Source organism: Falco biarmicus, chromosome 6 (assembly GCF_023638135.1).
Source record: "Falco biarmicus isolate bFalBia1 chromosome 6, bFalBia1.pri, whole genome shotgun sequence".
Lineage (NCBI taxonomy): Eukaryota > Metazoa > Chordata > Aves > Falconiformes > Falconidae > Falco > Falco biarmicus.
Genome location: NC_079293.1, coordinates 6838939 through 6850630, shown reverse-complemented (window position 1 = coordinate 6850630; position 11692 = coordinate 6838939). Strand labels below are relative to the sequence as shown.

The window sequence follows — 11692 nt, the reverse complement described above, 5'->3', positions numbered from 1 at the left end:
AATTTCATCCACTTTTTAGGTAGCAAGAAAGCAGTTTTCAACAGAAAAGCAGAAACCATTAAAAAATTTTGTTTCTGAAACTGGCTAGAACACAGCTCAATATGCTGCGTGGTATACCTGTTGATAACCTTGAATAATGACTTCTTGATCTTCAATTTCTTTTTGTATTTGTGCTAGTTTTTCTTCGGTGACAGGAGCTATTGCTGTATGATGGGTCCATCCCTTCTCTTGAGTCAGTTCTTCCATACTTCTTAACTTTCAGAAAGAAAAAAAGACACAAAACTAATAAGAAAGTTTTGTTAGCAACATGGAATTCTCTACAACACTACACTTTTACAATGTAAATAGATCAACATTTCATTATGATATGAAAGCAGACCAATGAGCCAATCTGGTTATTGGAGTTTTACAGAAGCATCACAAAATGGGAACAAAGTATAAAAAAGTTTGGGAAAAGTTAACAGAGTTTTACCCTCCCTGTTCTGTTCTTATGTATCTAGACAGGAGGGCGTAGTGGAATAACCCTGGAAATATGCCATACAGACAAAACACTACATTTTTCAATGCATCAAAAAAATAAGCAATATCTCAACAGCTAAGTAATTATCTCTAACAAGCGTATCTGTTAATCTCTTACGCTTTTTTTTTTTTTTTAACATAAGAGCAAGTTAAATTTTTGTAAAATGATGCAGAAGTCTCAAAATAGACTAATGGAAATGAGGGTAACAGTTTATCTCTGTAGAAAAAAAAGATCATGGCTTATGGGCAATAAATGTAACAGCAGGTATGCTTTTACAAACTAGCAGTGTGTGTAAATCTGGATTTCATTAACAACTCATGTAAAACAGCATTAATTTAATTTTCAGAAGCAATGTTTTTCCTATTCTATAGTAATGGGATACAAGATGATAAAGTACCTTACTCTGAAGAACATAGTTTTCCTGACCCAGCCGAGAAAGCTCTTTTTCATGCTGTGTTTTCAATTCTCCCATCTTTGTCTCTATTTCTTTCTCTTTTTGTGAAACTGTGCTTGTCAGCTGTTGAATCAAATCACGAGCTGCATTCAGGTCCTCCTCTGCAACTTGTACTCGTTTCAGCAAATACAGTTCTCTATCACAACTTCTGATAGGAGACAATGACAAATCCTAGTGAAGAGAAGAATTCAGGGAAACATTACACTGAGCTGACTGTTTACAAAAAATTCCACTCATCAATTTTAACTGGCTTGTCTGGCTCTCAGCAACCACATAAGGCACTTGACAAGAAAAAAACCCCACCATTCTCACAGCAAAACATCCTGCATTTACTTTAATGAGCTACTTTCTCATTTCTGAAGTATGTGGGAGGAAAAAAAGCCCAAAACCAACAAGAAACAAACACCTCTCATATAACAGCCACCAGAATTATTCTATTATGCTTCTTACTTTTTGAAGAGCAGTAGTAATTTAGGTGTTGAATGAATAAATTTTTTATACAGTTGATAAGGAAGAAGGGAAATCCATCATAGTACTGCAAATTCAGTCATATTGGAGAAATCAGAAAATACTATTAAATATATAATGCAATACAAGTAGAAAAAAATAAATCCCAACCAGTAGTAGCACTAAACATAACAGAATAATTTTATTTTAGATTTTCCCCTCTTCTATCACAAAGTAGTAATTTTCAGAAATCAATAAGCATTCCAACTTTAAAGTACACAGAACCACCCAGCAACAGAATTATCCAAGCAACTGAAAAGCAATATAATTATACCTGTATATTTTAAGAGCAAAACCTAGTATTTCAGTAAAGGAAAGTCTATTCAATGTTTCAGCATTTGCCAATCTTGTGATTTTAATTAATTTTAATAATAAAATTATTAAAAAGCTTGTCAAAATAAGCTTGCAAACCAAGTTGTACATACTATAATTAGGAGCATCAGTGATTATTACTTACATGCTGATATTGTCTGCCATAGTCCACAGCCCGGTGTCCAAGATTGTTAACAACTGAGTGGCCAGATGTAACTCTGTTAACACTTCCCTCCAAAGTTGGTTCATTTGTTGCAGATCTTATTATCCTAGTAGCAAATAAGGCTACTTCGTTTAGGCAGAAAGTAAAATAGAACAAAATTAAATTCAGAATGTAATGTCCTTTAAAAAAAATAATCTATTCACGTGATTTACCTCTTAGGCAGATAAATTAAGTATTCTACAACCTGAATTTTGAATTAAATACAAAAACTTAAGAGCAATGAAACATTACAGAAAATGTATTTTTTTTTAAGTAAGGAACTGATGACAAAATAAAACAAAACCCAAGGGAACAACTGAAACAAGTAGGTGGATAATAAACCCTTCATGAAATAAGGTTAACCTCAGGTCTCTACTTGACTTGTGACCGGTTACCCAAGTATACAGAAATACAATGTATTTCAAGCTATGGTGAAGCCAAGCCACCGCAATTTTCAAGATGGACTTTGGAGTACAGACAGCACATAAAGACACACATTTACTTATTGCATCAAATAGCAACATGACTGGAAACTAAAAATCAGGGAAGCTCCCCCTCGAAAGTAACTAACATACATGGAACTATTCACATCTTAGTCTTCTGGAAAACAGACAGTAACTACAACTGACATTTCCCTTCTGCCTACAGCAGTTTAAGCTGGGAGCTCCTGCTTCAGAATCTTATACCGGAAATCAAGCAGGCAATGATAATTTTCTGAATTTAATACTTTTTACATTTCTCAAAACTATCCCCCCACAAAGGTACTCCCTTAGCACTGACGACTAGGGCATTGCTTGATTCAATGCCATTCTCTTTGTAGCTAGAGGTCCCTGCAGAATGCATCCTGGTGGATTAACTTCTGAAGTCATCTGAAATTGCTACGGAGAATGGTTACAGCTAGAGAAGGAAGAACATGTTTGAATGAGGCTAGTGGACTCTCAGGACTCTCACTCACTTCACCTCCATCTGGCTGTACACCCTCCTCTTCTCCAGGGAGTGCCACAGCAACGCGCTGAGGAACTGAGCTCCCTTAGTCTGACAGCTGCCACTAAAGCATCTCCCCAAGACGGGCAACATAATCCTAAATTGCTTTTCCCAACACTACTTGTATGTTTTTTTAAAGCATTACATGCTAGAAGTGTGCTAAAACCTGGGCATCTGTAGTTATTTTTGCTTCCCTGAGAGACAGCAAACATCATCTGGAAAGATGCTGAACTATCTCATGAAACTCTTCAGGCTTCACCCCAAAATAAGTACGTTCAGTCCTTCACTTGCAACTCAGCTTCCACAGGACTACAATGCTATTATTCTCCCTTCCTTAGCATTACAAGAGACATGAACAGAAAATAAGATTTTCTTTTTAGTGCTTTCTTTGTAGTCTAGGAAAGATAAAAAAAAAGCAGCTGAGAATAGAAATTCGGCATCACACACAGAAGTTAGTGTGTCAGCAAATCCCTGCATTTACTGTAATGAAAAATGTAATTTGTAGATACTTTGAACACCAGCTTCTTCTATTATTTTGGTCCTACTGGTGAACAATAGGTAAGTGTCAAACATAGTGGTGGTATACGGGAGTAGAAATGAAACAAGACAACAGTGCAAAGCTTTATTTAAAAGTCTCTTCCAGCAACTTTGTGCTGATATTGAAGAAAACTCAGTACTTAATTGTGTTTGGGTTTAGATTTTTTCTCCAACATTTTGGTTTTTGTTTTTGTTTTTTTTAATGTGAAGAATGAACAGCAAAGCTCTCTGGCTCTTAAAACTCAATACTTCTTGCAACAGAATTACCTTTAGATCTTGCTCTGTCTGCAGGACTTTTGGCTTTCATGCTCGTCTTTTTGAAAGTTTCTTTTGGTGATTTCTTTTCATTAACTGGAGAAGACTGTTTTGAGACTGAAGTGAGTCTCCCATACCCAGAACTTCTAATCACTCCATGTGGACCATATGAAGATTTCTTTTTATGTAAAGGTGCTGGACTTCTGATATTCTTGTGTAACATTGGTTTAGTAGTCATTGACTCTGATCTTTCATTCTTCAAGGAACCAGACTGAAGAGCCTGTGACAAGAGCGCACGCGTTTAGAACAAGTGTTAGGCTCTAGTGTAATCTGAAGGTAGCTTCCATTACTGAAAAGAACACAGAAGCAGTTACAAGAATTACACAGCTGTAAGACTTGGGGCAGTGGGAAGCATTATTTTAAACTGAATTAATAGTATGTAATTTTGCAGAATTTTACTACTTCAGAAATATATGAAACGCAGGTATTTTGTACTGGTTCTGTTCAATTGTTCTGGGAAGTTATTACTACATTACAGGATCTTTAGCTTACCAAAAGCACAGCTTGTGACTAAAGGCTAGTCACAGTGCACACAGAAGCCCAGCGATGAAGAAAGGAACAGTGGCAGGCAGAGGAACCCTGCCAAACTCGATCATCAAAAACAGAGCACCCAACTCCTCAGACCAGCAAACAAGAAAGCTGAGCTCTGGCCCTGGTGGGAAATCCACCAGGAGAAATCAGACAAACAACTCTCTCTCCTTGCAACGCCTTGCAGATAGAAGAGGTGGTTGCCTAAAGAAGTGTGGGGCTAATTTAAGGGATGCAGGGGAGAAGAGAATATGGGGATGCAGGGAGAAGATCTGGAATTGCGCAAATCATGTTATGCAGTGTTTGAGAGGATTGTGAGAATGTGCAAAACATACAGGATGTTTATTGAAAGGATAAAAACTAGATAAAGGGAGAAATTAAGGTGGATCAAGTATGAACAAGTCTGGGAAATAAAGAGGGAAAATAAGATTAAAGAAGGTGGTGACATGACCGGGTTGCTGGTCAGTACATTTGTCTGACAAAGCCCAACACCGATCATTGCAGTGTCTCCTATATTCTTATTGAACTGTATTTCTGACTGTCCTCTGTAGATATGCTCTCTGTTCTGAGCCTATGTGTGTTCCCTCAATAGGAACATGTGCCTAGACCCACTACCAGCTCGAGCTGGGGACACGGAACTGCAGCTGTCTTGCACATACTGGGCTGGGATAGGAAGAATCCCACTGGTCCCAAAGTCCAGTGGATTTGCCTGACCTTTAACAGCAGCAATGGTAACGTGAGAGTTTCAAGAAAAACAAAAACAGCCTCAATTTCTAAACATCACAGCATAATCAAATGAAAGACAGTGTAAAAACATACACATTTTAAATATATTTCCATATAATAAAAATCTGATTGATATTACTTACTTGTTTAGTTTTGCTGCCTTCTGAAAGCAAAAAGTCTCGTACTATTTTTTCTCTTAGTACATCAGGCCGTACTTCACTGGTCTGAATTTCTTTCTCAGCCACCCTCTGAAAGTTATCACCATTCACACCTGTCTGCAGAAAGATGCCCTCTTCTCTGTTTTCAAGTAAGTTTGTCTCCCAAACTGTATTATCCTGGTGCTCTTCAAAGGGCATGTGGCTGACAAGGTCATTTGCTGCGCTGCTTAACAGTTTCACAGGACTACAAGAGAAAGGAATAAAATCACACATAACAAGACTTTTGCCCTTTGCTTTTCTGTCGCTCTGGAAAAGTGATACTCCTTTAGGTATCAGCTGTAAAGACTGCTTGAATTTGAAAGCGCCACTAGGCCCCTTTTAAGAGCAACCCTGCAGATGTAAACAGATTCACGCCCACACTGCGGAACAAAAAGCTATTTCCCAGTAGTGACTGTTTTTGTGGAGGTACCGAACTCAGCTACAAGATGAACATCTGCAGCATGCAATTAATGCTAATAAAACAACGAATGGTAATTTCCGCTGAGTGTAGGTACACGATAAGCTCCCAAAACTCATTTGCTAATCATAACCTATTTCTGACAGTTCCAGGGCCTATGTTTTCTGCTCTAGACATGACAGCTGGAGCAACTCAGAAAGAGGTATGGAGCGCAGGTTAGTAAAAATCACAAGAGTAAGCAGAATAAGAGGATTTGATCTTAGATTACAGAGGCTGGAGAGTTAGGATAGGACGTAGGCTGAAATCCATGTACGGGGGAAGGGAAACAGCAGAAGACTGGGAAAGAAGAGATCCTGCGGTAGCTGTGAGCGAGGAACGCTGCTCCAAATGATTGACAAACATCAACATCAACGCTTCTCACTCCAAGTTTGGGAATCCTTGGTCTAAACCAATTAGCTCTGTATCTTCATTTTACAAATGCCTGCATTGTACAAACTTGCTGCAAATGCCATAATGCTGGTGCAAGACAAAGAAATTTCAGTATTTAATTAAGGAAAAAGAGTGATGAGTTATTTAGTAAGTTGTTTCTCACAAATAATTATTGGACTTAAGTTAGAGCAATTTTTACAATGCATTCTGAAATAAGTACCTTTCAGGCTCCACATCAAACCCTCTGACATTACATGAATGTCCTTTAATTGGTTTCATCAATTCTTCGACAGTAGGTAAATCTAATTAGTGCAAAATAAAACAAAACAGAACCTTAGAAAAAAAGTATTTTTAAAAAGGACAACATTTTAAAATCTTTCATAAATGATTAAACATATTACTACTTCACTCATTTTACATGCTTGTACAATACATGCCTGCCTTTAGTATTTACCTGATTCAATAGTTGACATGTTTTTTGAACAGATGTCACTATTTTGTGAAACACCTTGCACTAAGCATTCTGAGATTGCCATTGCAGAATCGTGCAGTTTTTGCTCATCAGTGTCACCCAAAGACTGATCAATATGTTGGTATGCTTGGTGTAATGCTTCGATGTCACTGGTGGTTTGTCCATAGGAAGTGCCTGTGAAAAATGCAAGCTCGTAAGAGACACTACAGGATTATCTATTTTGGGCAACATCCCAATGGAGCCCGTGTTTCAGTTACTAGCTTGGTCTGTCATGTGCTGAGAACAGTGATTTCAGTTATGAAAAAAAAAAACCAACTTAATCTCAATTTTACAATAAAAATAAATAGTTGCCAAGTTCATTAGTACATACTAAACAGTCTCATCTACAGTTTGCATGCCTCTCCACCCCCCTTGCCCACCTTACTATTTTATCAGTACTAACACTAACAGCATATATAACTATTTTAACAGATGCCATCAGAGCCATACTCTAGATATAAGTAGCATACACTGTTGTACTAAGTTTGATAAAAGAATGTATGTTTTAACTGTGTTCAATGCTGTCACAGAAGAATTTTGGCTACAACGAGTAACAAAAGGAGATAGTATTTAAAAATCAAACTGCAACATCAAAAGCACCTTTACAAAAAACAAGCGTAAAAAGGTGTCTTTTTAGCAGAAACATGACTTTTTTCTGAAATATTTCCTCCTCCTTTCACAATCTGTTACTAAAAGCCAAGGCCTTCATATTCACTGATAACCTACGAACAAATGAAGACAGACATCAAAGCCACCTAAATCTACTAAAGAAAGATTCTGGGGGTTGTGTTTTGTTGTGGTTTTGTTGTTGTTGCTGCTGCTTTTTGGTTTGTTTATTTTTTTTAAAAAACTCAACTCTTACCTGCTTCATTCATTTCAATTCTATTGACTTCTTCAGGCAGATGATGTTCAACTAGAGCTACGCCTGATGTTCCAACAGCCTTTTGAACTTCTGTAGTTGAATCTTGTGAATCAAGTAATACAACTAAACCCAAGAAGACATGTATTAAAGAAAACACAATTCTCTTATTTATACTGGGTACACTAGAATTAGAAGTACACCAAAGCTTATCTTGATGTCCTAAACATGCAAAAAAAGCTATATATTCTAACACCATTAAAGGTAAAAACTGTAAACTCTGATTGCAAGCATCAAAATCTGAGTACTGACTAGAGGTAGTAAAATAAAGAATTACACTGATGATCACTTTGAAGTGCTAATATGTAAATTAACTTTTAACCATTTCAGTCCACCACACTTTCAGCAGAACATAATAAAACCAGGTCAAAAATATCAAAATAGTAAAAATCAGGTAAGCAAGTTTCAGAGTTACATTTAATATTCTCCTACTAATCAAAGTATATTTTACCTTTAGCCAGCATGCCAGCATTTGCTTCTTTCTAACAAAAATAAAGAGAAAATATTACTGTTTGAATTTCACAGGAAAAAAAATCTAGGTGAACTTTAAAAGTTGGCCTAAAACCTAAGAATAGTTCTTGGAAGTTAGAATTAACAATTCTTCATGCTTCAAGAATATGCGCTTCTCTCAAACTCTCCTTAGGATGCCAGAAAGTCCTCAGCATTCTGTACTCTCCACTCACAAGTGACTAGGAAGTAAATGCTACTCCGCATAAATGGAATAATATTTTTGCACCTTCCTGGTTCTCTTAAATCATAATTTGAGAAAAGAAAATAATGTAGCAGTAAGCACATTACACTTCCATTCTATTTGTCTTTTTCAAACATTTATTAGAAATATTACTTTAATAAATTTACTTAAAAAGAATAAAAAAACCCCACAGTTACCCATTACCAATGAACACGGGGTTGCTCTACGGAATCCTTTCATATAAAACACCAAATCAGAACACGTGCTCCACATCAAAAAATCTGACTAAGCTAGTTGACAGTAAATACCCTCAAAGTTCAGACAGTGTAGATTTTGGGTCTTCTGTCCAAACTGTTTCACAGAACTACTTCCCTCAGTCTGTGTCACTTGCTGGTGAAGACACCACCTTAATAGCTCCATGAAAGATATTAACCAGTAGGTATTCTGAAGCTGAGGCTCCAACCTGAGCTCATCCACAGTTCTTAATTCGAAGGAGGAGTAAACACGAAACCCTGTGAAGAACTTAATCCTTTCAGTGATTTATCATAGGAAAGCGTGTATCCTTAATAGAACAAACCAGTCGCAGGATGACTATATTCTTTTCTTTAAGATAGTACATATTATATAAAGTTTTACTATATCTGCAGTTATATATTGCAGAGTTTTTACAAATCATGCAAGTAATATAAACATTTGGTAAGGTATACCTGTTCTTGGGGACTTAAATCAAATCCTGACATGATGTTCTCATTCATCTGGCTTCCTTCAGTTTTAAAGGCAGGATTAGCATCTGTTTCTTCTTCAAAGTCTTCACTGTAGCTGCCTGAACAGTAAAATAAACATCAAATACAACGAATATTCAAGGAAGACAAAGCAGTAAGGGAAAGCCATTTCCTTTTCCCCAATCTATTGTCTAAGAACAGGTACTGCCACTATTACTCCTTTCACAAAAGCAACAGAAAGGTTTCAAGACTGGGTGTTGTAATAAAACCACAGTCAAAGTCACACTTATTATCTCTAAATTCAAATGAAGTTTTTCTTACGATCAATTATACTTTACCTCTGTCTCCTCCAGGCATACTTGAATTAAATAATTTTCTGTCACTGAGGGGTGAAACGGTGTTAATTCCCCCCTAGTAAGCAAAGTACTCTGCATATCCACTTTGACAGCTCCAGCAGTTTTTAGGCTCACAACCTGTAATTCTGCTTCCTCTGACATGCTCTGGGGGCCCAACGGCTACTTTCAAGAGTAAGCATTATTTAAAAACACAAGTGTGTCAAAAAGAATGAATTTTACAAGCAAGCCGTATGTTTTTTCTTCAGTTACCTAGATCCTTCCACAAGTTCTGATGCCCTATTGCACATCTCCCCCACTCAGCTCCTGTGGCGAGAGGCTTCAATGTCTGCATCACTTGTAACGCTTAAATGTAGAAGAATTGCAAAATACTGGTTTATATAGTGTTCTCTCTGTATTTTGTCACCAATACAACTGACACACGGTTTAACTCATATGTAAAAACTACTCTATGAAAAGAAGTCACTATTTCAGCATTCTCTTTGGGTTTGGACCATGAGAAGTGAGATCAGCTGAAAATAGCTTTCTCATTCTGACTTAAGACACACAGAGTGCTTATGCTATTCCTGAACATGTATTAGATGTTATTTCATTTGCTATTTGATGAAATAGCAGTTTGAAACCAAAACACACACAACACAGAGCTTGGTTATTTCCAGCTATTCCACAGAAACAGGTTTACTAAAAATTAGAAGTGTCAATTTCATAAACCTGACCATAACAATTAGGCATTTTCAACCCCTTAGTTAGGAATAAAGCTAAAAAATTATAGCATCTCTGCTGCAACTATTGTGATCTGTTGCAGTCTACAGAGTAATCAAGCTTTCAAGGAGAAAAAAGGAGAAAAGATTTCCTGGGATAAGGTTTACAAAACGGCCTCTTTATGTCTGGGAAATTCCAGACTGACAACAGGACAGCTCTAAAGTTCAGCTAAATATATAAATTTGAAAATACAATCTGTTGATTAAATTACAGGAATACACTCTTTATCATATGCTAGCAATGAAGAGTGAAATAAAGAGAAATGACAAAGTGAAAGGAAGACGAAAGGAGTGCAGCATGGAAATTTTTGGGGAAAAAAAATCAAGTAAGAGTAATATTGCAGATTACAGAGGTTAAACTCAGGCATGAAAAGATGGTACAAAAATACAGATGATAGTTAAGACACTGGAGTAACTCAAACATTAACACATTTCACTGTTAGGGTAATTTTTTCTTCATTTTTTGATTGATAGTTGGGTTTCAGGTTTTTCTGTTTTTCCTGTTTGTCTTTTATATCACACTAGATTACAAATCCACTTTTTTAAAAAAAGGGCACAAAACTAAAAGCAAACAACAAAGCCCTCTGTTTGAATAACAGCTGCACAGTCATAATGCAAAGGCAGCCTAAAAGGCTTGATGTAAGAACTACAGATAAAATATTTTTTTCAGATAAAAAAAGCTTTACCCACAACAGTGGTGATAAGGGAACAGAAGTCAACTGGTTTACATATTACTCAAAACAAAAAGGTTCAGTGAGGATGCTGGACCATCTTATGAATCTGAAACTTAAAAAAAGTCAAGTCTTCTGACTAGCTCCAAAGGCAACACATAGTCTAGAAGAAACTATGAGACTGTAGTACAGTTTCCTACTTCCAGACCTTTAAATTACATCCCACTACAAACATGAAGATCCTGCGCCATCCTCTTGACACCCTGCTATGACATCTTCTGAAGACTCTGCATTTGAACTGGAGCACTAATCCACACTTCCATTTCTATTAATCTTCTTAATGAAGTTCTTGCATTTCTTAGTGTACATACGGCAATTAAAAAACAAAAAACAAACCACCACGACAAGCCAAGAAAGGTAAGAGTTTTCAAATTAACAATTTAGAAAGATGGTATTACCAGATTTCTCCTCATGTGCAGGCTCCTCTGCTCCTTTTCCAGTTTGTTCATTTCTGAGAAACAAAATGAAAATTTTAATCTCTTCTTGGACAGCAAACAAACATACTTTTTCCTAACTCCAAACTTCAATACTTCTTACAATTAGCAATAGAATTAAAAACCTGAATCCATCCATCGTATCAAATCATAGGTAAGAAAGGCAGATAAATGTTAGCAATTATTAAAGATTTAAGTTTACAACTGTTCATAGTTAAAAGTCTCAATCTAACTCTTAAATCACTCCCTTTCTGCATTCCCTCCAATATCTACATTAGTTTCTCGAACAGCTTTTTATCATCAGGTCTGCTTTGTCTTCCGACCTTCTCATTCTGTGTTAACAAAAAAAAAAAACCAAACCACAAACAAATTGCTTTCCCCTTTTCTTGTAAAGTTTTGTCCTTACAGAAAACTCTCAAGAATTCTGACCCTCCAACTGTT

At 36.5% G+C, this 11692-nt stretch overlaps 1 protein-coding gene across 7 annotated transcripts in view; it reads right to left on the bottom strand.

Moving 5' to 3' along the window:
- The window catches only part of CEP162 (centrosomal protein 162), a 47947-nt gene that overhangs the window by 19644 nt on the left and 16611 nt on the right, over positions 1 to 11692 (bottom strand). For 6 of the 7 annotated variants that reach the window (XM_056343138.1, XM_056343140.1, XM_056343143.1 and 3 more), the window contains 11 exons: positions 11216 to 11268; positions 8958 to 9073; positions 8011 to 8041; positions 7503 to 7625; positions 6584 to 6775; positions 6350 to 6431; positions 5229 to 5487; positions 3784 to 4051; positions 1939 to 2081; positions 918 to 1145; positions 118 to 255 (listed from right to left, as the gene is read on the bottom strand). In XM_056343138.1, coding sequence (XP_056199113.1) covers positions 118 to 255; positions 918 to 1145; positions 1939 to 2081; positions 3784 to 4051; positions 5229 to 5487; positions 6350 to 6431; positions 6584 to 6775; positions 7503 to 7625; positions 8011 to 8041; positions 8958 to 9073; positions 11216 to 11268 — 1633 coding nt within the window. The remainder of the gene's footprint in view (positions 1 to 117; positions 256 to 917; positions 1146 to 1938; positions 2082 to 3783; positions 4052 to 5228; positions 5488 to 6349; positions 6432 to 6583; positions 6776 to 7502; positions 7626 to 8010; positions 8042 to 8957; positions 9074 to 11215; positions 11269 to 11692) is intronic. The other variant, XM_056343139.1, reaches the window with a different exon arrangement.